Below are 27168 nucleotides of genomic sequence, written 5' to 3'. Positions count from 1 at the left end.
CTAATCCTCTTTTATTTCAGATCTTGCAAAGGATCCAACTCTTTCTCATTTAAAAGAACAAAAAAAAAAAAGAGTAGTAGAATGCTTTAAGAGAAACCCCTCAAGGTGCATCTGTCTCCATCATAAAAGCCAAAATGTTGTGTTACCTTCAAATATGAAATTTCTTCCAGTTGTCAACATTTCTGCAACTAGTGTTAGATTAGCGCTGAGAGAACTGGTGAATTAAATTAAAAATAAAATAGTTCAAGCAAGAAAAAGAAAACCTGCCAGAAAAATCTGACAAAAGCATGAAAGTCAGAGCTGGCTCATTCATGAGAGGCCATCGCCACCTACAGGATTTTTCCTCCTCTTCTGAAAACCTGCTAGTCGTATTCAAGCAGGATTTACTCCACAAAAGATAGAAATTTTTAACCAATGTTAAATAATATAGGTTTCCTGAAGTAAATGGACTTGCAGTGACTTAAACCACCTACAGATATGTCTCTACTTATTCCATCACATCAAAAGAATAAGAATTGCCTATTTCCAGAGAATGCACTGTTTTAAGTTAACATCTTATAAATAAAGGATTTGTCTTTTTTTTGAAGAAAAAGATGAAGAAAAAACACAAAATATTGATAGGGTTGCTCCACTGATAACAGAGGAGATAATTGTCAATGCCTAAAATCTTTCTGTAAAACTAAGTGTTTTAAAATACTTTCTAAGAGATGCCAGCTCAAAGTAATGTGAATGAAACAAAACCAAGCAGATCTAGACCGAAGGAAAATCAGTACACCTAGGTTCTTGGAGGGGGCGGCACATTAAGAAAGAAAAAGAATTTTTACATCTAATGAAGATTTCACTTCCTAATAGGACTTCCTACTTTTTTTTTTTTTTTCTCCTACAATTTTCTGACAAGAAACAAGAACAATACATGCTTGGACTGAACTGGATACTTTTTCCTTGTGCAGTTTTCATAGTGCACATCCCTACCAAACTCTGGGAATTTTACACAAAACCATCTGAAATTCTGTTATCTCCAGTAGCAGTGAGCAAGTAGTTTCTCTGTCTCTCTCAGTCCTGTTTAATGTGACTCTTGCACAGATATAGTCCTCAGTAAACTTGAAATACTAATTTCACTTTCATTAAAATAAAGTGAGCTTTCAGGAAAGGCAACAGATAAATTGGGAAAATAAGTGATGGGATCCTGATATGCAATATCATCTCTTTAGGACCAAATAAATTGGCAAATGATAACAAATTCCTGTTGTTTGTTAACCTATTAATTACTTGATAGGAATTAAAATTTACTGCTTTCTCACAAATTTGGAAGTTCCTCTAAAGAATCTAAAACAGGAAAAAAAAAAAAAAAAAGCCAATTTTTAGGCATTGTGTATTTTAGACTTTGGCAGCTCTTTTGCAGCAAATTCTTAACATTGGGTGGGAGATTTGTAAGACAGCAATAAGAATCAGGACAAAAAAAAAAAAAAAAAAAAAAAAAAACTTTGGACATGAAAGTTTTGCAAATCTATTGGGAATAACAGAGCCCATGACACCTTTGTGGATAGCAAATGTGATCTTTATAAAATAGTGTTTTTGTTTTTGTTTTTAAAGACAAAAAAAAAAAAAAAAAAAAAAAAAAAAAGAGTAAAGACTAGACTCCTAAGCAGGAGAACACAATGTATCTGCTGATGTGAAGTTCAAAACAGGAGTTCAGCAATGCTGAATATACAAATAAAACTAATAACAAGCAAGAGTACAATTTTACCCTGCCAGACAAAGCAAAATAAATACAAGACATACAAAAATACATACTAAATGTACAAAACAATATAAGAGCAACAAAAATCTAACAAAACTTCAAAAGACACAAAAAAAAACTTTAAAAGACACAAGACGTTATATATTAAAAAAGAAAGGGCTTCATAAATCAAACAGCTAAAGTACAATACAATATAGCAAACTCCAGCCAGACCACAAAGAGGGTTCTCTCTTCATAAACATCAGATCAGGCTGCTAAAATTATTACCAAAGCTCTCTTGTAACTGTCACCTGTGGTGGGTATAATTACAGGCTACTGCTGCAAGCACGCCCACGTCATATGGCAATAAAAGGACCTACAGCTTGCCAAGACCAGGCAGACAATGGAGAACATACACCACCTGACGAGAGCCCAAAAAGATCAGCCAGGGAGACTAATAAAAATGACAGCTTAGAAACAAATGACAAAGCTTCAGCCACAAAAAAGGCAATATCAAATTAGCTGGAAACGCAAGCACTGAGCAGAGTTCTCCAACAGGTCACAACTCGAGCAGAAAGCCAGTCAGAATTGTTTTCAGATGCATTTAGTTCAGGTTTTAGCTATAAAGGGCCATTTTGCCTTTCTTTTTTTTTTTTTTTTTTTTTCTTAAACAAAAATGTTTGCTCATTTGGGGTTGGCTTTGTGAGCTGCCATTAGCCAAACAGATTAAAACTATATATGTATATACACACTTTTATATACATACACTATATATATGTTTGTATATATATATACACTTCTAATCCAGGTCTGGACAGATAGCTAGATATTTATATGTTAATAAAGGCACCTTCTATGTGCCTCTTAAGGATATATCTGTACACCCCATAACAAAGCTGAATTTCTTACTCATTACCTTAATTCTTTATTGGATGCCTTCAAACTGTCTGCATTCCTGCTGACCAACCATACAAATGCTCTTCTTCTGGCAGAATTGGGCTTTTACCTGAACACTCTGTAACGTCTAGCACATGCAACTGACATATGCAAAGGCTTTATTCATCAAGTAAAAACAATGCAATGCAATTACAAAAAGAGTGAGAGACAGGGGCTTGGGGGTCTCATTACCCGGGCTGAGTGAATTGCTCCTATGTGATGCATGCTCAGCACAGAAGGCATTGCTATCGAAGCTCCTCAACCCCAAAAGCAAGGGACTCACTTAACAGCATGCCTTGTTAAGCAGGCCCAGAGGAAAAAAACTATTATTCCTCAGATGCAAAACTGTTGTTGTTTTTGTTTTGTTCTGGAATGTTTCACTGGTAAAAAGCAAATCCTTGAACTCTGAGCTAGAAACATAAGACCACCTAGCCTTTTTAGAGTGAAAAAAAGGATCGGGGTATCAGTCGCTGCTATGCTCTATCTCACTCTGGCTCCAATGCTTCAAACTTTGTTTTTTTCAGCCTTGTTTATAGTGTTGTCAAGCTTCTAAGTGGTTATTTCCCTATTAACTTTGTCCTTGTTTGTTCTTGCATTTTTTAAAGAGCTGGAAATAACATGTGTTTACTTTGCTGTGTGTCTCTCAGCATCATCAATATTACTGTTGCTATTCCAGGAATTTTAACTGCTGCAGCAAAGCAAAGCCCAGAATCTCAAGCTTAAATCATATTCCCCTCAACCACAAAAGAATAATACTGGAAATGTAAAATTGCTGGGAGAAGGGCAAAACCATCTCCTTTAGTTGCCCAGAGAAGCCTGTTTCTCATCCAAGCAGTTACTTGCATGTGTCAGGTAACGTGCTCAGAACGGCTTTGCATGCACAATGTTGAATTTTCACAGGCAGTGGCATGAGCAACGTGGAGGAAGCAGGATGTAAACGTTTCCTCTGTCATTAGAAAAATGCTTTTACAGGGATATAATAGCTTGAAATAAAAACATACCTCTGATCCAGCCTTTTCACGGGAGTTCAAGACAATAATTTTTAAAGATGTGACTTTGCCAGGGATTTACAGAGGCAAAGAGCAGAGGAAATGTTAGGGACACTGAAGAAATAGTTACTAGACCAAATTCTCAAAACACTGCCTCTGACTGCTCTTCCAGTGCTAGCTCTAGTCTTAAATATGATTTTTTTATTATTATTTTTTCATCAGAGTGCTATTTCTCAGATTTCCTATTTAAAAAGGGACGGCATTCATCTCTTTTCCAATTGCTTCTTTAAAACTGCAGCAAAGCATAAGCTACAAATGGGCTGAGAAAAGCCCTCAGCAAAAGCTCTACAGTAAAGCGGAAGTGAGGACCATCTCTTTTGCATTAATACTTTTCTTTTTTTTTTTTTTTTTTAAGCTTTTTCTTTTTCCAAGTTCCCTATTCAGTGTTTGAAGAATACTCATTCTTCTCTCTTTAGGATTACATCTATTCATTTTATTTAGCTTTTTAATGTGGAGGCATTTTAATCTACCATTACTTTAATGCTGTTCCCAACTAGTTTGGGAACAATGATTTATATTTCATCTTCAGCTATGAGGATAAAAAAAGGAGAAATAAAGACTATACCCTTCTCATCAGTTACACATGTAGTAATGGTGGGGTGGATTGTGCTTTGTATCAGAGAACTGCTTGTTCAAAATTCACAGGGCAAATAAGAAATACAGGAGCTCATGTGAGAGAGCATCTTCCTCCCTCTCCCTGTAGGAGAAATGTTACCATCTACTGGTAATTCAGAAGTAAAGTTTCACTGAAACTTATCTTCTATCCTTCTGTTTGGTTGGCCAGAGGTCCAAGAGATGATTGGCGACTTGGTATCTATCCTAAATTGTTCAGATTTCATTGTTTTCATTTCTCCATAGATTTCACATGTTCCCTGTAAAACTTTTGCCCCAAACACTTCCTTTTATTGATCTAAAACTCCCTTCCCACCAAAAAATAAATAAATAAATAAATAAATAAATAAATAAAAGATTAAATAAATAAAATACCACTGTGTTTCAAAACAACACGAGTTAAACTGGATGTTTTACCAGCATTTTTTTTGTCATGGCCAGTGTTGAATTACATTCAGTACAAACAGGGCTGGAACATTTTGCTTTGCTTAGAAAAGTCTAGGCAAAACATGAAGAAGATGCTTGTCCACATGCAGAATGAAAGACTTTTTCCATGTTAACGCCAGAAGGCTTAGATTTTGAGTTAAACATCTTTCCGGGGCGGGGGGACGACACGACGACATTTCCCTCTTACTGATGTGTAATTAGTGATTTTAGAGGACATTGTCAACAAGGTAATGGCCTTTTGTCTTTAAATTGTCAGTATAAATATAGCCCAGCTCAACAGGGATTAAAAATTATTCACGTCTAGTGAAATAGTTGGTGTCTCCCCTATGAGATGAGTTCAGCTGGGCTCAGATCCAGCTCTCATATCACAAGCTTAAGTGGCTGCATATTAAATCCTGTAATAAGGAGAGATGCCCAGAAGTTCATGGGCTGCACAGTTCACGGGCTCAACTCTCTCTCCCTGCTATCCTAGATTAGGACTGAAGCAAACCGGCAAAGGGCAGCTTCACCCAGTTCACCCCATGACTCCTCACAACTTCCAGTTCCCATGTTCCAAGAGCCCAGCAACAAAAAAAGTGGGCATTCTCCAGCTCTTTCAGGATTTACAAAAAGCTTTGGAGCTCTGAACCAGAGAAGGGTGCCAAAATCCCACCTCTGCAGCAAGGAGCTCAAAAGCTTAAGTTTGGGTTTGCTGCTGTATCCACAACTCCCAGCAGCTCTGCTGAGTATCCAGAAACCCCAGGGCTTTCCTGCTTTTCCATCAGCTGGCTTTTTGAGAAGCCCAAACAGCTCCAAAATAATCCCACACTTATCATTTTCCCTGCTGCCCAGTATTCAATAACTACAGGCATTTTGATCAAAAACTCCACATTTTGACTACATTAAGTTGCATCATCATGTCTTCCTCCTGGTACTAATCCATCTTAAAAGAATTATCAGCCCCCCTGCAATGTCACTGCAAAATAAAATAAATACTGCCCGTGCTGCGTTCGTTGTCTGGCTGCCAGCTAGGGCAGAGCCTGAAAAACTGCTCCCACCTGTACCCACCCTGGCAGCAGCCTTGCTTTGCAGAGACCTGAACCTGATGCAGGGGGACACGCTGCCAGTAAAAATGAGGGATGCTGGCATGGGTTTGTGTGCAGGGACCCTGAAGCACACCAGCAGAGAGAGCTGCCAGTCACGCTGGAGGTGCGATGGTGGCTGGTTTCCCATCATTTGCCTGATCCTGTCAATGTCTTGTGGCTATCATGCAAACTTTACAAAAAAAAATACGATAGTAAGAATTCCAGTCGATATATCCTTTTAATTTGCACCAGATTATAGATTTTTTTAATGCAATTACTGTAATTTCATTAAATGACATAATTACCATTAATGCAGAGGAAAACTGTCAATAGAAGGTGTAATTATGTTGTATAAAATCACAAGCACAATGTGCAATGATGCATAATTCCTCATGAAAATCATTCTGTGACTAAAATTAACTTTTAAAATATTTTTAAAATACATATTGTGCAGTAGGAACGATTCAGTTCTTATTATGGATTTAACTTCCACAACTGATTTGGTGAGAGAGGGAGCAGGGGAGGCAGGGAGAGCATGCATGTGGAAGGGAGAAGTAGAAATTCAGCTTAAAAGCACACTAGAAAGGTAATACAAGTTTTCATATCCACGAGGGGGAAAAACAAACAGCTTATTATCAGATACACAAGACAACTTGTAAGCAGACGTTCCCTTAGGCACATTTCACCACGCAGCTTTCTGGACACCATTAACATAACATGGAAGCAATGTCTCAATGAAGAAAGGTGTGACAAAAGGAAGGAGTGATGAGGATGAGGTTAAAACCACAATATTTGCTCTGGAAACTGGGAGCAAATTGTCCAGGGTAGGATATGGAAATTGTCAGGCACACAAGAACATCTATAAAGAGATATATTACAGGATGCTTTTGAGGATGTTCAAAATAAAGCCCTTTTCAAGGGGTATGTTCATAGATTAGAAGGAGAAGAGTACATGGACAAAGACTTAAGATCTCTCCCAGTATAACACTATAAGCAACAATTCCCACACACGCTAATATTCTCAGGTACACACAATGTCTATCAGTGTATTGTGGTTGTTTTTTTTCTATTTTTTTTTTTTTTTTTTTGTACCGGGGCAACAATAAAGTCTACAAGAAAAATAATCCAGGAAGCCTACATGTGACTTTCCTGACCCACCACGTTTATCCTAGCACTTGTGTAACACAACTCACACTAATCCCTTTGTGCACAGGGCAAGCCTCACTGAAAGTGAATTTTAGCTTTTCTCCTCACATCACTCAACCCTATTTCCAACACCTAAAACCTCTAAACCTGAAAATGCCGATGGAAAGTATGATTTCATTTCTATACCAGAGGAAAAAAACAACACATACTCAAGTTCTTTGACTGCCTGCTCTCACGAACTAAAAAAAGCTTGGGATGATGCATCTTGTAAGAAAAACATGGTGACAGCATTTTTCTCATTCACTTGTGTCCTGCCTGCACTGTCCTGTTTCCTCTGTCCTTTTTCTCTTGCGCACCCAGAAGTAGCAGCAAATGTCCTTGTCACACTTGCAAGCTGTCAGCACTAATGGGGAGGGAGGTACACTGTAATAAAGACTAAAACAGGAAGGTGTAAGAGTCTGCGTCCTTGCCTATTGCAATGCTCTGATGATCTCTTAAAAATATTTTCTTCCATCTGGTGGTGTTTTTAGTTTGATAGCTTAAGAAAATAAGGTTCACATGCATGAGGAGCTTTGTGCATTTTCCCTGCCTCTAGTTTTGAATGTCAGATACAAGTGGGATGTTAGCAAGGACAAACATTGGACAGGTTAAGCTTTTTCAAAGCCAGGTACTGAAGGCATATAGATGTTATTTTCTGGGGAAAGATGATTTTAAAACAATACTATTTTAATACACCTTTTATTTAAACTGTTAAGAGTGGAGTACAAGTGCAGGGCAGGGCAGTACAGATGCTGCACCTATCACGCTGTGTACATATTTTCACAATTATGAACACACATACTGGAAATAGTGAGAGATAGAGAATTAGCACTTCATTATAAATGCCTGAGTGGAATTATTTCCATGTGGAAAAAATCAAATACACTTCACTTTTGGTTCGTAGAAGAAATCTGCTCTTATTAATCTTAGTCATGTATTTTTATTCCTGTCCCACTACTGACTTTCTGTAGCAAACCGGGAGCATTATGTTACCCAGTAAAGATGTTAACATCTGTAATTTGTAACCTTCCGTCTTTTTGTTCATCTTAGTTTTCACCTGGAAACAATTCCTTTTTCTATGGACTCACTTGCCCACCTTTTTTTTTTTTTTTTTTTAATGCCTCTCTACCACTTACAAACTTTTCCCAAGTTTAGAAAACTGAACTTCAGAGCTATAACTTCACAAGTATTTTGTTTCCTAATTGAGCAAATCTCTTAAGCACGTGCTTAGATTCCTGCTTAATGGTGATGGCAGGATGTTGGCGCTGGGATTTTACTTCCCTGCCTCTTTCCAGCACAGTGTGCACAACCGTACAATTCCCTTGTGCACAACCATACAGCTCCCTTGAACAGCCCCATACCTGCTTTAGTGAGGTACCAGGGACTCCACTCTCCTACATGCCATACAAAGAGGATTTGAGAGCTGCCAATATTGCAAACAAATATGCATGCATAGCAACTCCATCTGTTTCAAGAAAAACATCATCTTAAAGGCCTAAAGGGCAAGGTGAAGTTGATTTAGGTTTTCTTCCTCTTAGCACTTTCAGTATGCATCCTACAGTGTATCAGTTAGCATCTTTAGTGTGCATCCTACAGCGTATCAGTTAGCATCTCTGTTCTTCAGTAGAGAAAACACTTCAAGGTACTAGTCAGCAGCTCTTGAACCATTAATGCTAGATATGATCTAAATAAGCTTTGAACAAAAGCAGGAAAAAAAATACACAGAAAAGACCCTCTCGTCCTACCTACTCTTACGTGCACATCATCCCTCTAATCTGCAGGGTGAAAGACAGCTTCTCCATCTTTGCTCTGATTTTCTTTCAATCACTTTACTTATCTGTAGCAAATACACTGTGAAGTGTTTTCCTCAAAAGAGCCTTTAAGTGACTTATAATTCACAGACAGTAAAAGGAGGAGAAATCTTGAAGATGTGGCTGCTATTTTGCTTAATCAACACTAAAAAAAAAAAAAAAAAAAAAAAAAAAAAAAAAAAAAAAAAAAAAAAAAAAAAAAAAAAAAAAAACACCTTTCTTTTTGCATGCTGGACCACCACAAAATGATTTTGCAACCTTTAATGGCATGCCAAACATTTCAAGCATGAAGAAAATGTCACACCGCGGAATAAAAACCAGGCAAAACCTTTTTGTGCTTGAGTGGATTATGAGAAAACTGCAAATGGGGTATTTACTACCAAGAGGAAAAAGGAGAAGACTGAAAAGTGGGACAGGCAGGTGAAGAACTTGGGTTTTTGTTTGCAGAGGGGAGATCACGCTGACCAGGCTTTCCTTTTTTTTTTTTCTTTTTTCTTTTTTTTTCTTTAAAAGCAATGTATTAAATTTGTAACTGGTGACGTCAGGAGTGCTTCTTCTGTGCCACAAGAGCATGTAGCTTACTCTGGGGTGGCAGCATGCAAAGCAGACACTGATAACCTGTAGCTAAATACCTCCCCATTGCAAGGGAAGATGGATGGGAAAGCAACCATCAGCTCGGTGCATCATGCAAATCAAAGATATCTCCCTGCAGTTGGTATCCACCCTCTTTGCTACAACCTCCCTCCTTTCCTAACATCCAATTTCCAAGCTCTAAAAAGGTCCAGAATAGTCACATGGTCAAACCTTCACAGGGTGGTGTCACCAAGCACACTGACTCAGGTGTCCTGAGCACAGGTCAGCAAAAGCCTCTGAACCAAGCCAAAAAAAAAAAAAAAAAAAAGACTATTTCTGAAGGTCTAATTTCCATGTCCAGCAGGCCAAACACTGGCCTGGCTGCCGTTGAAATCTGTACACCCTGCAGCCGTGTAGCTACAAAATACCAATAACAGTAAACGATAAATGGCTTTACGCTGGTGGAAAGGAAGGCACGGTAACACTCGATATCTTATATCACTTAGCCTCATGCAATAAAAGAAGAAATCCACTTACCACAAATGCTATCATGCTCTTTACTGTGGACTCCCAGAGAAAGCAGCTCTGAAGGAATTGTATTGTATTCCATATTGCCATAGTGATTTTTTTCACACGATCAACATTTCTTGATAAGATCTGATAAATATTGAGTGGGAGGAGGGGAGGAGAAGAGGTGTTTAATCAAACACTCTAATATCCTACAATTGCTTCAGAAACAGGGATAATTTAAGCTACAAATGCATGCCAGGGCACATATTACAAATAAAGCTTCTATTTCAGAGACACTCTCCAGCTCCTGTCTGCTTTCTGATTACACCCATACCTTCCAGATTTTCCTTATCCCTCAGGAAAAAAAAAAAAAAAAAAACACTCTTGATGCCAAAACTAAATAGAACAGTAACAGAAACCTATCTTTGCTCCCTTTCAATTTTCATAGTATAACAGTGTCTGAGGAGAAGGGCTCAAAATAATTTAATCCAAACACAGAACCTCTTCGCTATGTGTTTTGGATTAGTCCATAGAAATAAATGAGAATTTTAGCCTTATTATCGATCACCTTTATTTTAAAAAGGATAATAGCTATCATTCTAGAATCCTATGGATATTTTAACTAGCTAATTTAGACCTAAATTCTCGTTCCCAAAGAAAGGAATACAGCTTATGTTTTACTTTAGGTGCTGTGAACTGTGCAACATCTACAACAATCATTTTCCCTATTCTGAAGCACAAAGCAAAACTACTGATGCAAACTAGATCAGAAAGCAACTCTGTGTTAACACAAACAAGCCTTTAAACATACGCAGAAATACACAGAATTTACATGTGTTGTGTTTTATGCTTAAATAGGTTTTGTTCTTGCAACCATACTACAGCAACTCAAAACTTTCCAAAACAAACAAGAGCTTAGCCCAGAGACAATCTTTACCTTCTTAGAAAATTTGCAGTTCTCTTCAGTGAAACGCTTTTCTCGGGGCTTGAATGTTCTAATACTTGCTTTTACCTTAAAAAAAAATAAAAAATAAAATAAAATAAATCATGCTTTTTAATTCATTATTTCAGGATCTTTCTCTTTTCATCCTGTGCATGATTTATGAGGAGCTGCCAGGTATACACAGTGATACCCTCTGCAACTCTGGCACATATCTGTTGACCTGAAGAGCAGTGACAACACAAACAGTACCCCCAAACCTGTGATTCCGCTTGATCCAGGGGCCTACTCCATCATGCACATGCAATCCTTAACCCACGGGAGTCTGCAAGAGTTAAACTGGGCAAAGCTGAACTCACTTAAGGGACATTCAGAAGCGCAGTGAAAGAAACCAAGGGGACATCTTACAGAAGAATTGAAATATTGAAATATTTTAAATCCTACACATTCACTGTAGGTGTAAGAACCTTGAACTTCTCTGCCTGACACTTGGCAGCAGCCCTGCTCCCCAGATTTTGGTTGACCAACCTCACCGCACCACAGGGCCAGCAAAAGCAGAGCTGCAGTACAGCCCACAATGGCCTTAATAAATAGGATTCTATTCAGTAAAGGCTGGAGGGCAAAAGCAATTGAGACTGACTCAGCCACCTAAAAAACTAAGTGCAGCATGTATATGCCTCATTAATTTTCCTGTCAACACCCTGGGAAGAGAACATTGTGGGTCAGCTTTTTGGGGAGGAAGTAGGTGTTAAAAGTAACGTATAATAATCTAAACATTAAGCCCTTTTTTGGCTGCTGCAAATGAAGCCCTGGTGCACAGTAATTGACACCTCCTTCCTAAGACGCCTGTGGTCACTCTAAGTCCTAATGTGCCTCTGAATTGTCCCATCCACCTAGATGGGCTGTCACAGTATGATGTGCCAATACCTCCTCACCCATGGTATGAAACAGGCCTCCGTGACCCCAATGCAGTTAGGACGGAAATTTTCTTGCTTGGCTACTGGTTTTAAAGGATCAATTACCCCCCTCCCATACATTTCCCCCCCATTCCTTACACAAATGATAAGCAAAGAGAAAATATTTTAACTTACAGGATTAAATAGGACATCCAGCTCCAAGTAAATTACTCCTTTTGAAGCACGTTCCAAGTCTTTATTCTTCAGCGTGTAACAACTTTGTTTACCGTTTCTGATCTATAGTTTGGGGGGAGAAAAAGCATCAATATTTTCCCAGCTGTAATTCACAATTTTAAAAGACACTACTAAAAAAAAAAAAAAAGAAAAACACTCAGGCGCAAAAATCCTCCCCAAACCCTGATAATATACTCAGAGTCTGAAATACAAAATGACCATTAGATTAGAGACCTATAAAATTGCAGATTAAATCTCTTATGGTCCAACTTTAATTTACAGACCTTATACTTTATAGTAGAGCAGCGCACGCAATAACCAGTTTGAAAATTCTGCCCTGGAAGCCAGTGAGTTGATGGGAAGTAATCAGCCTCTGTTATTACAGGTTGAAAATGGAATTTTTCTTCCAAAGTTCAGAAAGAGACACAACAACTTGCCTACCTACTGCACGCTCCAGTACATGAACCCACTTCTTAATGCTTAGTTTATTGCAAGGTTGTCAAATGATTACCCAGGAAACGAATATAATCCAAAGAAATTAATCAGCTTAAGTGGAGTGAATGTTTATGTAACAAATGTTCAAAATTAACAAATTCATGTAAAAGACTTCTCCCCCCACCCCACTCCTGAATTTCAATACAATTTCTATGCTCTAATCTGCCGGTTGGCCCTATCACATTAAATGTCTATAAAAACAACAACACCACCAAAAAAACTCCCTAACCATTTTGTAAACTATTTGGCTCAAATCAAAAGCATTCTCTCTTCAAAAAGTGATGGCAGAAATGTATTTATTATACACAGTAGGATATGTATTGATTAAACATTTGGCTTTTTAGGAAGCAGACCAGTTAATTCTAAACAGCAGTAACATAAAAAACTGCAGCTTACCAAAAAGCTACATTCAGGGACTGTAATGATCAAAGATTAAAGATAACGGAGGAAATTTGGGGGCATGAAATTGCAACCATATTTAAAACGGCTATTGCTGCTCTGGCATTTAGAAGAGGTACTCATATAAACCATGGCAGAAATGAGTAAGGGGAAAAAAAAAAAAAAAAAAAAAAAGCTATAATGGGAACCAAGTGATTTCACATGACAAGGGAAAGGTCACTTTCCTTCCCTATGTTGCTCCACCCTTTCTGTACCAATTAGCTAGTCAAAGCATAGATGGCTTTCCTGGCTAACAGTTGAAAGGGAAGAGGGCTCTCATAAAGACCAAGTTTGCATCCTCAGAGGTGTCCAAACAGGAACTCCAGCTTTTACTGTGTTCTCATCCAAATCTTTGCTTAACTGGATGCTGGGAGTTACCCAGCCATTTGCGAGGTCTATTTAATAATAGCAATAATAACAGGTATTGTATTAAACTGATCGTGAATCTCCTCTGCTTTCACTGCAAGAGAACACAAAGGGTTGGAGGCAAAGGATGCTGCCAAGAAAGTAGCAGGCAAAAAATTATTCAGATGACCTGCAGTCTCAAAGCAGCAAATCTGCTGAAGTGCCTAGCCCCATTTTTAGGATAGACTGACATCAGAAGGTTCTCAGACTACCACATAAAATAGTCCGCCTGCCAGAAAGGATTCTAGTTTTCTACTTCTTCAACAATTCCCCCTACCATCCATCATCCATTCCCCTACCAAATCCATCCCTACCCCAAGCAAGTGCAAAAATAGTTTTAAAAGAAAAAAAAAATTGTTTCTAAATTGAAGACTTCATTTAATTTTCCAAACTGAAAATTGCTGTGAGTTGTACCCAGCCGTGTTTCTGCAGAGATGCAAGGGTCCAGGCACATACCATAACATCATAATTCTGGATTCTCCACACTTACGAATTTGGTGACTGAATTTCTGTGTCTTTTGGTTACAAACATTTCTCACAAGCTTTCATCCTTTTGATGAACTCCTTTCATACTTTGGTGGTAAGAACATGTTTTAATTTGAATATATTTTTTACCTACATCTTTCAAGAGCACAGCCAACCAGGAAAGACATCTCAGAAATGCTGTCACTACTGAGAAGGTCTAGCAACATGGCATTCGGCATTCAAAAAAATGTTTCTCAATTTGGATATTTTTAATTTGCCCAAATGGACCTGAATCAAACATTTTGGGTGTGTCTATAGATGTGTACATACAGTAACTTTCAAATCAGCAACAAAATTTCCATTTCCAAATTTCCATTTGAAAATAGACGTTTGCTTGGAATTTTTTTTTTAAATGGTGTCGTTATTGTTGCTGCTATTTTTAAATTGGACAGGGCAGAAAATATAGCAGTGCAGATCCACTTTTGCAGTCAGCTCCATTTGGCATCCTTATTTCAAAATGTTTGACTTGTCTAGTAAAAGATGTGCAATTATAACTCAGTCTGAGACTAAACATTCATACAGATCTAGCTTTTGACCTTCAGGATTAAAAAAAAAAAAAAAAAAGGCACGAGAAAACATCTCTTTGTTTCTTTCTCATGGCATTTCTCCACTGCATTTTCATTTGGACAAAAAGAAAAGACCTTGAAAAAATGAAACAAAAGTCTCTCTCAGAGTTTTGGCAACATGCTAAACCAGTGTGGTTCAGCAAGGTGTAGGGCAATACTAACATCCACGACTGCATGGAAATTAGATCGGTGGCATGTCTCAACTGTTCCCAGAAGAAAATATCCAAAATAGCTTTTCATATACTACATTTTCATTGTATTCTGTTCTTAGTCCAGAGTTCAGATTCTGTTCAACATTTTCCTCTATCTCAAAAGAGAGACAGTCATACTGATTTCATTTTGGATCCATTTCTTTCTCCTCTCTGGGTACTTTTCCCCTGTCTCTGCTATTTGCAAAGACTGCTTAAATGTTCTCTCCAACTGTAGAAAAGGTGAGCAAATGTTGCAGCTTGGGCTAGGGTCCTAGAACGAACCTAAATTCAGAAAGATCAAGTTTCTTCTATCACCCAAACATCTTTCACTATGTAACTGATCTCACTCAAACTTCACCCAATGAATAGTCCTGATAGTTGTGTCTAAAATAAGTTACCTTTTTACTGTTAATATTTACCTATACTTATCTAAAAAGATAAACTATGGAATGCAAAAGAATATTAAAATTAAAAGTGAAAATATCTACAGTTTAGATCCTTGAAGAAACATTATCAATATAATTCCTTTATTAATGATTATATATACAAATTCAAGGAATACTGATGACTGCATTCTATGAAAGCTTATTAATAGCACACAACATACAGGGACTCAATCAACAACCAAGACTGTCCATAACCACTTGACTAACATGAGGACACCAGCACCCACCCCACATGCTTCATTGTGCAAGGTTGCTATCAGAAAAAGTCACAATTTTTATCCCATGGGAATTTTTGATATTTGGGGCATTTTCATATTAAGAAGCAACTCAGAAAGACAAAATATCAATCTTTTAACAAAGCAATTCACACTTCCTTTGGTACCACAGTCTATACAGGACCATGTGAAGGAAATCATCAGCTGGAAGAAAAGCTAAATTCTTTGTGCACTTCAGACAGAGGCAACCTCTGGCAGTGCTTCAACTTGTCTTGCCTTCCTTCCAGCTGGAAGGAAATGTTCAGGTGCATGAGACTGCAGCACAGTCAAGGCCCAAAGTGCACCGGGTTCCTTTCAAGTGAATGAATATATTTGCTAAACTCTTCCCACAGATGTCCCCAGTAAAACAAATGTGACTAAACACAGTATTGATGTAGCCAGCCAATGCTAAATCTATTAAGCAACAACCTTCTGACCGCTTGGGAATTTTAATGAAATAGCGAAAGCTGAGATTGATATGACACAAAACACTGAGAAGACAGGACCCTTACACAGCAAAGGGTGTTTTTTCATTGCTCTTGTCTCAAAGAAATATGGTTTAGTGGCTTTTTTTTTTTCACATTGATTTTAAGAAAACTTCACTCTGTATCCAGCTTTGATGCAGATTCAGTGTCATATATTGATGACCTGACAGAACAATGCTGGGTTAAACCTCTGTACATCAACACCCGTGACGTGCGGAAAGGGTAATGGCTACTCTCCAAGGGTAATTCATCTGAAGCATTTGGGACCCCTGATATTCCTGCTTGAGCTCATTGCTGATGCACAATGTCATACCATTCACCCTGAATAACATAAAGCTGTCTTGTAATAGACACACACCTACTCTTATCAAAGGACATATTTCCCCAAGAAAAGATGAAAGCAAAGCACATATTTGATCCACCTGGACAAGAAGAAAGAGTTTTTTGTTTCTCTTCAGGCTTGTAATGTATGTTGATTAGATTTTTATATGAAAAATCTATTCATTCATCCCAAACTCTTTGCCCTAAACACTTCACTTTTAATAACCTTCTGTAGGATCCAAAGTAAAATGGAAATGTGGAATCTTGGCATAGGGTTGATGTCCAAAGACTAAATGTGTACAGAGCTGATTATTTGAAAGCAGACAGTCACGGGCTTTCAGGCAGCGTGAAGAGATGTTGAAAGCCCCAGGAGCACAAGCCACTGAGGCCAGGATCTCAAGTGGTACTCAAAAAAAGACATTCCCCTGTCAATACAATTTTCAATGAGAAGTGCATGGTCAAAGCAGAATATTTCATTCCAGAAACATGGTGTCCTTTTCTCTGGAAGAGGTGTTTTTTTTTGTTGTTTGTTTGTTTGTTTGTTTTACCAGCATTCTAAAATTTCTGGTTCATGAGAGGGGTAAAAATCAGAACAGACAACCCCCTCCATAACTACCTGTGTGATAGAAGTGCAGCATTTTCACTGTTCTCTCAAACTCTAAAGCTTTCTCCTGCAAAAGGCTGTACACTTATGGTCAAGTGCTAAGTAATCACAACTGGCAGGTGCCTGTTCTCTGAGTCCAGGCTATGTTTTAGATAATTTAGCTTGCAAAAGTCATGCTAGTTGTTTTCACTGTATCATTGGTTGCCAACCTTGCTTGGCACTTGAAAACATTTCAGAGACCTCTTCCTGTTTGCTGAAAAAAAGGGTTATGGCTGAAGTCTAATCTGAGCTGATAATTCAGCAGATAAAAACATTCCAGTCTGCAATACAACTCTTCACTCAAAGGTCTACATAAAGATATTTGATACACCCTGCTTTCAAAATTATTGAAGCACATAAGCTTCCATGCCTCCACTAACTTGCAGCCTTCTAGGAGATAGGTGTCTCCTGAAGTAAAACAAAAAAGATGGAGCCTTAAAAAGGGAAAACATGGTTGCTTTCAATAAAATCTAGAGCACAAATGAACACAGAGATGGAAAGGACTTATTTGATAATTAGTTCAAGTCCCCTAAAACCTACAAGATCTCTAAACCTACCAAACCCCTTTCCTGAAGCAATGAAGTTTTTGTCTTTCTTCCCCATTTCCCAGTATCATCCTCAGTTTCTAACACAGAGGGCTGATCAGTTCAGTGGTGTATGTAGTCTTCCCTCTCGTCACCCATTTTCTGAGCAAGCAACCTCTCTTGCCCAAAACTTAGGCAAGCCTGACTCTACAGGTGTCCTTTGGCAAGACAGTGCTGCACTTTGTTGAAATGAGGTCTCTTATACATGCTTTAGAGGAGTATAGTAGTTTGACAAAGAAAGGCAGAAGAAAAAAATGCAACAGGTTGATTAACATGGAAAAGTAAGATGCAGTCCCTGGATTTGTAATTCATCTTCCTGAAATAGCAAAAGGCAAATCACTACTTCACTCTCTCTGTCCCCCACCTACCTGCAAATAGAGAAAATTCCAAATTCTGGGTAATGCTATCAAAATCAATGTGTCTGCAGCATATATTAATAGAGCTGTATGAGAAGCAAAGCAAATCATGCAGTCATCCAATATTGTTTCATCATGCCAGTTAAAAGAATATTAAGTTTTATTCATCACCTGACACTTTAAAGTTTTTCTTGTGTTGCCTAGTCTTTTTACATTTATTACTTGTTGCATGCCATAAACCTAGATCACAGTCAAGGGTGAATAGAAAGATGAACCTAATGTCACCATCCAAGAATTTTTGTGCATTAATATTATCTATGTCTTAATGTTAATGTAATGATGAAGGTGTGTGCATGTTTGCAAAATGCCAGTGCAAGACTTCTGGACACATTTAAAGCAAAGTTCTCCATCAAATTAAACTCTTCATATCCCTTCAACATATAATCTACTCGAGGCTATTTTTTATTAAGAAAATGTAGTCATCCATGAACAATTCCTGAAGTAAACTTACTTCATGTGCCGACAGCTTACAACTCAAACTGATGCATTTTTTAGCTATATCAGGAGGGTGGGGGAAAATGAACTTCTATTTTCAAAAGAGAATTTAGCCAAATATTTCACCTGACTACCAAAGAGGAATTAAACCGGTATGATTTGTGAGGCTTCTTTGAGTCTTTAACTATTGTTCTCTTTCAGTATATTTATCTAAATGGTTCAAAAGGATACATTCAAATTTATAGTGAAAATCACAACATACATTGAAATACCCATTTCAAGAAAAAGAGCTGAGAAAATTGCAATTCTCTGTCTGAGCAGAGTAAGTTAATAGGTGCAAAATGTTTTTAATCAGAAGCAGAGATATTTACACTAGATTTGACTGAAATAGAAGGCAGAGAAGTTTGGATGGGAAGGAAGAAAATCAGTTGGCAAGGGAAAGCATAAACAATTTTTATTTTTTTTTTTTGTCTCAAACTTTGGACAAAAAACCTATGCTGAATAGAGTTTGGACGTTACCACACACATGCACTCCCCTCCTCTGCCTTGTTACATGCTTCCTAAGGGATACTTGACAAATGCCTATAAAATCAACAGAAAATCCAAATCTAACATCTTCTCACTGTGAGCCCACACAGCCTGCTGCCGATCATGCAGACCATTTGGCAAGCACTGGATCTGCAGGAGAGCAGCTGCTCCAGCCACTCTCTTCCAGTAACATCAGAGATATGAGGACTTTGGGAAAAATTAACAAAGTGATCAAAAATGGAATAAAAGATGTTAAGAGTTTTCCTCCCTGTAAACATCAAATCATCCTTCATGCCAAACTGACTTTAATATTGTTCTAAAACTGGAGATATTGACAACTGAAGCCACTAAAATAGATAAACAGTCTAAAATATCCCCAGCCTCAAAAAAAAAAAAAAAAAAAAAAAAACTTGCAGTACAAGGCACGGAGAGGAGTACTGCAGAGCACATGCCAGCTTAAACGCAGGTATGTTCATATCAAATGCACACGTGTACCACACTGAACTGCCTTCTCCCCCACTGGAGACTCAGGCTGTTTTATAAAGTCCTAAACAGAGGTTTTATTTTATTTTTAATTATTTTTTTTTTTTTTTTTAATTTACAGTGACTCCAGTCAGGCCACCATGCAGGTGTACTGGTGGGGTTAGAAGCTCTGCCTGGGACTGCTTTTCAAGTGTGGCACTGAGGCAACAAAATCTCAGTATTTATCCCACAGCCTCTCCTGCAGTTTACACGTATCTTATCCCCAAATCCCAGGGTGCCCACATTCTGGACTCCAGAATTGCTCGGAAAGAGCACATGGTGGATGAAAATAAACACACTTTCCTGAGGAGATTCAGAAGCCACACTGCTTTTAACTTGCATGCACAAGATATATACATATTTAAACAAAATAATAACAAAACTGGAGCACATTACCTTATTTCTTTACCACTATAAAGCATTCTTTAATGTGGTATCATATTCTCTAAAATGGTTTAAGAGCTTTCTGGGCAGTTCATTATTTGTTTGGAAACATCAAATATTTGTAGTTCAACTTCCCCTCTCTGATCTTGATTGGCCTTACCTAAGCTGTGCCCATTTATTTCTCAGCTGACCCTGAGGGGCTTATATGGTCCACTTTGATTTAATGGGACTTTGCTTTCTCTCTAGAAATCTCCCATTTCTCCAGACACTGCAAGGATGGACCCCCACTAACCTGTTACCACAATACAGCCTTTGCTGCAGCCGCCCACCTTTAAGACTCAAAAACTCTTGTCTTAAATATGAGATGTATACCAGCCTTTCTGCAGAAGTGAATATGCTTTCACAGGGATGCTTCTAAACAATACTGCAATTTTGTGCTCTATAATTTCAATCAGGATTCACCGGCAGCCTATTCAAGAGAGCTATTACCCACAGCATCACACTGTGCATTACCAAAAGGTTCACACTACTACATGCATCACTCACATCATGTTATACATTGCAAGCGTGAATGTTCGTACAGGGCTCGACACAGTACTCGCTGCATAAATACCTGTCACACCGCCTCCTCCCCATTGCGAACCGTCTACAAAACGCTGATTCCTCAAAACTCAAGGGAAACCCCATGCTTGAAGTTAAACATGTGCTTACACAACAACTGGAATGATATGAATACAAGGGTCCCGTGAGGCCTTTCACCCCACCTAATTGATTTAACAAAAGCCAGAGTCTAGAAAGTTATTCCCAAACTTTACTGCAAAATTTACCAGAATCTTCTGTGATACTGCAAATACACACACAGACTTGTTTACATCCTCTTGATCTGGTTTACTTACTCTATTATTACCAGCCTTGTTCCAAATTAAATCAGTCTTACCGAACACAAAGCTGCTTTTCCCCATTTTTCTATTAATGTCTTTTAATGACCCTTTCATGTTCCCTTCTCTTTAGCTTGGCCTTTTTTGGCCATTTCTGAAAAAGCTTTAACTCTCCTTAATCTCCAGAGCAACCACTTTCCCCTGAGCTTGCTTTGTTTCCCGTTTTGATTTTATACTCCCATGGTAGCGTTCACTCTTCACATATTTGTTTACAGAACAAAAGCCACCAGTCTTTAAAAGCACTGTGGAGTAGAAAACACCCCTTTTAGGTAATTTTATTCAGCTGTGCCAATAACAACAGCTATCTCTAGTCAATCCTACTGTGATGTGCAATTACTTTCTTGGAGCAAAAAGAAGCAAGACAGAACAAAGGCATGCATAAAACGTTACCTTCGGAAGATGATGTGGAAACATACAGAACAACTCAATTATGTTTTCAGACCTATACAGCATATAGCACTGATGAAGTACAGACACTTCAGCAATTTTCTTTCCAATCAACCAAATTTCTACTAAAATGGGTTGGCAATGATTGTTACGTTAGGAAGGACTATAAACACTGCCAACTAAGGCACATATAGATCACAAAACCTGTTTATCCCCAAATCTGTGTTGCTTTGTACAGAGGGGAAAAGAAATGCAAGTTGCTCCCAACGTTTGAGAGATATACATGGCAAAAGTAACTTACAGACAGCAAAGGGATGGCAACTTTTCCAAGAAAATCAGGGGGTTTATCTCCATCTTCATCAAATACTGTCACTTCCAGAACATCATGAATATCTTTAATAGGGCTGTAATGAAAAGCACAGATGAAAAATGATATTCGATATACATGCACAGTCTTCTCCACAAAGATCTGAGAACACTGTTTTACTAATTAAGTTTGTATTACCTTGGAGTATAAAACTAGCATTTAATTAAATTCCAAAAAATTGAATCAAATGATGGGTATTCCCCAAGCTTTCCCCTTGTGTTGTAGTCACATAACTAGGTGAAGAAAATAACAACTACCAATGACATTTTCTGTGCACTGATGTAGATTTTAAGAGTGTAGAATTCCACTCTCAAACAGAAAAAACTGGTCACAAAGATATCCAGGGCTGAATTCAAAACTAGGCTTCAGGACAGTAAGTATACAAGAAAAATAATTCATGAAACAAACCTTATATAATTTCATTTGACTTGAGCTATTATTTTCCTCTTAACATACTAGCAAAACCAATTACTTAAAAAAAAAAAATCTAACAACCCTAATTAAAGGCCAAACGTACAATATTTGTGTTCCATTCAGTGCAAACGCTTGACCAATGTGGCGGCAGGCACTCAATCCTGACCATTTATCAGATTGTTAATAAATCAGAGCCTCATTTGAGAAAAGTTATATGCATGCCTGAAAAATCCTGGGTAACCAGAGATGACTTATGAGATGCATTCATTATCTCTTTTCCTTTTCCCATGTGCTAGAATTAAAGAAAAAGGCACTTGGTATATAGTGCATCTGTTACTTAACAGAGTGCAACCACTCTATCCAGAAGGCTATTTCAGAGCAGTTTTGCTCCTGGGCCCTCCGCTTGTGACACCATGTTGTGGGTTATCGTGAAGCACAGTTAGGACCTAAAAGCCACCTGGTTGTCCCTCCAGCTAGCAGCCACAGCATGGTCTTCAATGTGACCTGCTGGTGGCAGCCAAACTACCATGATATGTGCTATTTATGAGACACTGTCATTAAATTACATCAAAAACCCCTTGCTTCAGCAACTGTCCATATTCTTCTACAAGCCATTACAATTTTCCACACAATATAGCTACCAGTGATATAAAATATTTCTTAAGATGTGCCATACAGGTAAGTGTGTTGCAGAAAATCTGAATACAGTGGGAAGGGCTCTCTGGTAGTACTGAATGCTCAAGCTGAAATGGATTCAGAACAATCCACTCTGCTCCAAAAGAAATCTAGATCATCAACAGCTTTTAAGGTGTTTGATCTCAATTAAAGAAAAGCCAAAAATCTGAAGGGAGTTGTGAGCGCCTGACTGGCTCTGTGGATTTAGTGCTTAGAGTAGCTGTGCAACAGCAGTAAGAAAGTTAGTGAAAGTCCACAGCTGACATTTCTGGGACCCTCAGGAAATACAGAAACAAATTGTTTCTTAAAAAAATTATTTTGGATTCTTAATAGGTTTATTTTGTTGGCTGAACATCCAAAAAGACTCATCTGTTGGCACAACCTCAGAATAAACAATGATGAGTGGAAGCTTCTTGAGAACAGACAGAGAAAGAAAAGGACTCCAAGAGACATGCATTCAGCTGCATGCATGAATTAAACAGAAATCCAGCAAAGTACTTCTATCAAAGGGATCAGATATTTTTTATTGCGTTCACATTCAGCTATGTGGTGATTCTCAAACTGTTCTTCCAACAGACAGGTGTAAATGTCATAAATGCTCAACTGCTAGCCCTCACATTTGCCTTCTTTTCCACAGACTACTATAATCTTGGAGACATTTATCCCACTCAGTTATTCACAAAAATCTTTGTCAGCATAAGAGAAGACAAATTTCACTGCCAATAACTGTCACTTTTTGTTACTAATGAAGTCACCCTAAAAATGCACCCTTTAATTATCTTTAAAATCTAAGCTTCTTATTTGGGTTAAGCAATCTTTGACTAGTTTAAATTCATAAGATATAACAGGAACAACGTGAGCTCTAATTTTCTGCTTGCTTACAAATTAAATGAGGTATTTTACCATGGTTCAATGAAACATTTTATTTTAAATTATGGAAAGTGTAGGCGTGAGTATCTGGTCTCCACTTTCTGTTATATTATCTCTTAGATCCAGATATGACTCCATTATGTCTAGTCATGATTCTTCCTATAAATATCACAGTAATTCTTCTTTTAATGACTTCTATTAATAAACTCCATGCAAGAACTAGTAAAAGGCAAATGCTTTAATTGAGTTATATTTGATATTTCTCCAACATCCTCTTCTGACTATGAAAAAATGACATATCTTAAACTTGACCTTTGTATTTTTCCAAAGTCAATAGCTTTTGTAGATAAACTGCTAACTGTTTGGCATTTCAGCATGTTTTCAAAAGCAATCTACTTACAATGTGAAAACTTTGTTCCACTCTGGGTTGAGGTTCTTGTAAACAGTGTGCGTTTGAAGACTGTCATTTCCCAGCTCCAATACACAGAAAGGATCACTTTTACCTAAGGAAAGATCACAGTGAAATTAAAAAATAAATAAATAAATAAATAAAAAGTGGACCAGTTACTATAGTTAGCATGCATACTCTTTCTTTGCAGTACAGCTGTGGAAGTGACTGACCAAATAAGAGTAAGACCCATTACTACAATTGGAAACTGTCTCCCACTGTTGGAATGACTTGCTAAACAATATCACCAATGCATCTTCAGTCCTGGAAACAGTAACACTTACCTTATAATTCATTCAGGTGACTTCACTCGAATACTTGAAATATGAAGCTTACAGTGAATAATCTCTAAATCTTTATAGCAAGAAAAATCTGCTCTAGTTGACAACTACTCAGACAACATTATGAAAGCAGCACTGTCATCCTCACCCAGGTAAGTGCCAGGGCTTCAGTTACAGTTGTTTAATCCTCTGCTTAGAGTTTGCGGCCTTCTCCCATTGAACAGAGGATTAAGTACCCACACCATGAAAAAAGAAGCACGGCATTGTGTCTGTATCAGCAGCATTTCTCAAATCAGTTCAACATGAGCAAATTCTTGAAGCTATGCATACCCTACACAGCATCACAGCTTAAATAAAACCCATCTACTGAAGAACCAACTGGAGAATTCAGGTGTGAACCAGGTTAAACAACTTAAAACAAAAAAAAAAAAAAAAAAAAAAAATCAAAACAAACTAGCTCTCAAAAGGAGAATGCTAGCACGGATGGAACCTGTTGTGATGAAGACATGTTTGCTAATGTGTTTTGTTTTTTTTTTTTTTTGATAACTCGTTACATGAATTTGTAGCTTTCACAACTTAACACAGCTCAGTAGTTTCCAGCATGAACAGAGTTCCTTTTATCAGTGTGTCTGGCTCAATATCTGACTTAATCTCAACTTCAGTGTTCATGCATAACTCAGACACAGACACTCCAGCCTAACTATCATGTGTGCAACTAAGTATGTCAGCAATGCAGGGATTTCGACAGCAGACAAAAAACAATATTTAAGCAAAAGCTTTCGTTTTCTTCATCTTTATTTTTGGTATTATTAATGCAGACATTTTAAGGTTCTTACAATAATAAGAAGTTTATAGAATAAAATGGAATCTTTTCAGTATGTAAACAGTGGATATTAACTAGTCAATATTGGTAAACTTTAAAAACCATGTATATTAGTAGAATCTATTTGTCTTCTCCCTTTCAGCTTACGTGCCCATTCCCCAATAAGCAGCCCTTCAGAGAAACTGCTTGAAATGCAAACTGGTATATGCCAAAAACAATCCCACTGTATAATTTGGTATTCTGAATGCTATTTTTTGGTCAGTGAGCAAATGCAGTGTTTGAGAAGAACTCTCATGCGTACACAGCAAACATCCAACAAAGCAGAAAAAGTCATTTTCATGTCAACAAAACTATTATCTAGGAATATAAGAGTATGGAAGGCTCAGCCTGGGCTAGCTGTTGCTGAAGAGCTTCTACATATCTGCTATATCTCTGCACGGAATATCACCTAAAATTTACATCAAATGTTAAAGTATGGATTTTCAGAATCACTGTTCAGAATCAAAGCAGAAACTATGATTTTTTTCTGATAACTATTATAACAGTAGGATAAGAACTTGCAATTAAAATCTGTAGTGCCAATATGTATTAACTGACGACAGAAACCCTAATCGCACCAAAGTCTGATATTTATTATGGGAGTAAATAACAAGCTATAAGGTAGAATAACACTTCTCGTGAGATGACTGGTCTGCAGTTTACGTACCCTAGACCTGTGACCACTGTGGGACAGGACAAGGAGGGAACTCCACCTGCTCAAATGGCTCCTGTATTAACCCTTGGAAATCTTCACACCCCTTGTCATCTCCACAATTACTCCTTTATCAGATTTTTAGCTGGACTTTGAATTTACTTTTATCAATAACAATAAATCTGAGCAGTCTCCCTGGCAATGCAGGAAATATGGCACTGCTCTAGGAGGGCTCTATTATGGAAACCCATAATTGCTGCACTAATCATTTATGAATGGCTCAGAACAGATAATTAATCTTTATGTCTCTCATTTCACGATCAGAAATTATGCTATTTTTACCTAAAATGGCTGCATCCTTTTGCAATTTGGTGGGTCTATTACAGCATAATACTAGGATATTTTCAGCACTGCCATTGAAAAACAATTTGTCATTTGCTTCATGAATCAGGCTCAAAGCCTGGGTTATTTTGAATATAATGACAGACTGAGTAACCTTTTACTTAAGCAGAATTTCATTCTCTGCTATGCACAAGGAATGTATGTCACATACTCCATATGAAAAGTCTTTGAATTGCAGAATCAGGAACCTGTGTATGTCTTCCAATGTTCATTATCCACCCACATGCTCCTGTTGAAGTACTGAGGGAAAGGGGGCCAAATCCACCAACTGCATTGACTGCAACTGCATTAGCATCAGTCAAGTTTTCCAAACTCCCAGGCTCTGTTCTTTCCCTCAACGCTGTCTGGATTGAAAATGCACCTACTTCTAGATGTCCCTAGCCTTGTCATTTGACAAAAGTTCTGCTTTGCTGTGATACAACATCTGCACAAGCCACCTTTACTTATTGGCAGGATTTTTTTGTTTTCAAATCAAGTTCTTCAGTTTTTAAAAATACTAGTATCTGCAGTAGCCTTTTCTTCATATACAGGGCTAAGCAGTGAATTGAAACTGAAATAGTATCATGGTTAATAGTATCTTTGGTCCTTATTCTAGGAGCAATGCTCTCCTATGTTACACGGTCTGCATGAATACCAGAGCATTTTCTCTCTAGCATCTTCCCTGCCTTTTTCAACAAGTTATCTTAAAAAAAAAAAAAAAAAAAAAAAAAAAAAGACTATGTCAGCAAATACACAACACACAATGTTGTGTCTGTGAATTACACGCTGCTGCAAAATACAGAGGGGAATTAAAAGGTCTCCAGAATCCTGGAGAAGATGATAAAAATAATAATATCAGGCAGTTACTGCAGAGAAATAACAATTCTCTATCTCTTCCCCAGAGAAACAATATAAAATTGTATTTTTAAATGGTGTTAGTGTCCATTGCTGTCAGAACTAGGCACAATGTGAGGTAAAGCACAGTGGAAGTTCTACCCTTTTCACGGAGTAAAAGCTGTGAAGATCATTCCAAACTGAAGCTTCAAACAAGCTCTAGGAGAAACCATCACGCTCTTCCCCATTAATAGGGATCTCTCTCTATTTCCCCCAGCCCCCCAGGTGACAGCCTGCAGTGCCACCCAAACCCACACAGTCAGCATTGCGTCAGATGCCCCCAAAATCCTTCCTCTTATTCACAAACTCACAAGACACCCAACAAAACGTGAAGATGGTCCCGTGCAGGCATCATCACTTTACATAGTCACTTAGTTTACATAT

The 27168-nt window shown here is 37.8% G+C and overlaps 1 protein-coding gene across 1 annotated transcript in view; it reads right to left on the bottom strand.

Annotated features, from left to right (window-relative positions):
• Positions 1-27168, bottom strand: part of MCTP2 (multiple C2 and transmembrane domain containing 2) — a gene marked incomplete at its 3' end in the record, with an annotated part of 100977 nt that overhangs the window by 34243 nt on the left and 39566 nt on the right. The window contains exons 12-16 of the mRNA XM_084293133.1: positions 23667-23769; positions 21242-21344; positions 11939-12040; positions 10845-10919; positions 9935-10054 (exon numbers count right to left, since the gene is read on the bottom strand). Coding sequence (XP_084149259.1) covers positions 9935-10054; positions 10845-10919; positions 11939-12040; positions 21242-21344; positions 23667-23769 — 503 coding nt within the window. The remainder of the gene's footprint in view (positions 1-9934; positions 10055-10844; positions 10920-11938; positions 12041-21241; positions 21345-23666; positions 23770-27168) is intronic.

This window comes from Netta rufina (genome assembly GCF_964035555.1).
Source record: "Netta rufina genome assembly, chromosome: 11".
Taxonomy (NCBI): Eukaryota; Metazoa; Chordata; class Aves; order Anseriformes; family Anatidae; genus Netta; species Netta rufina.
Note: the sequence above shows the minus strand (reverse complement) of the source record. Positions and strands in the feature narration are given on the sequence as shown.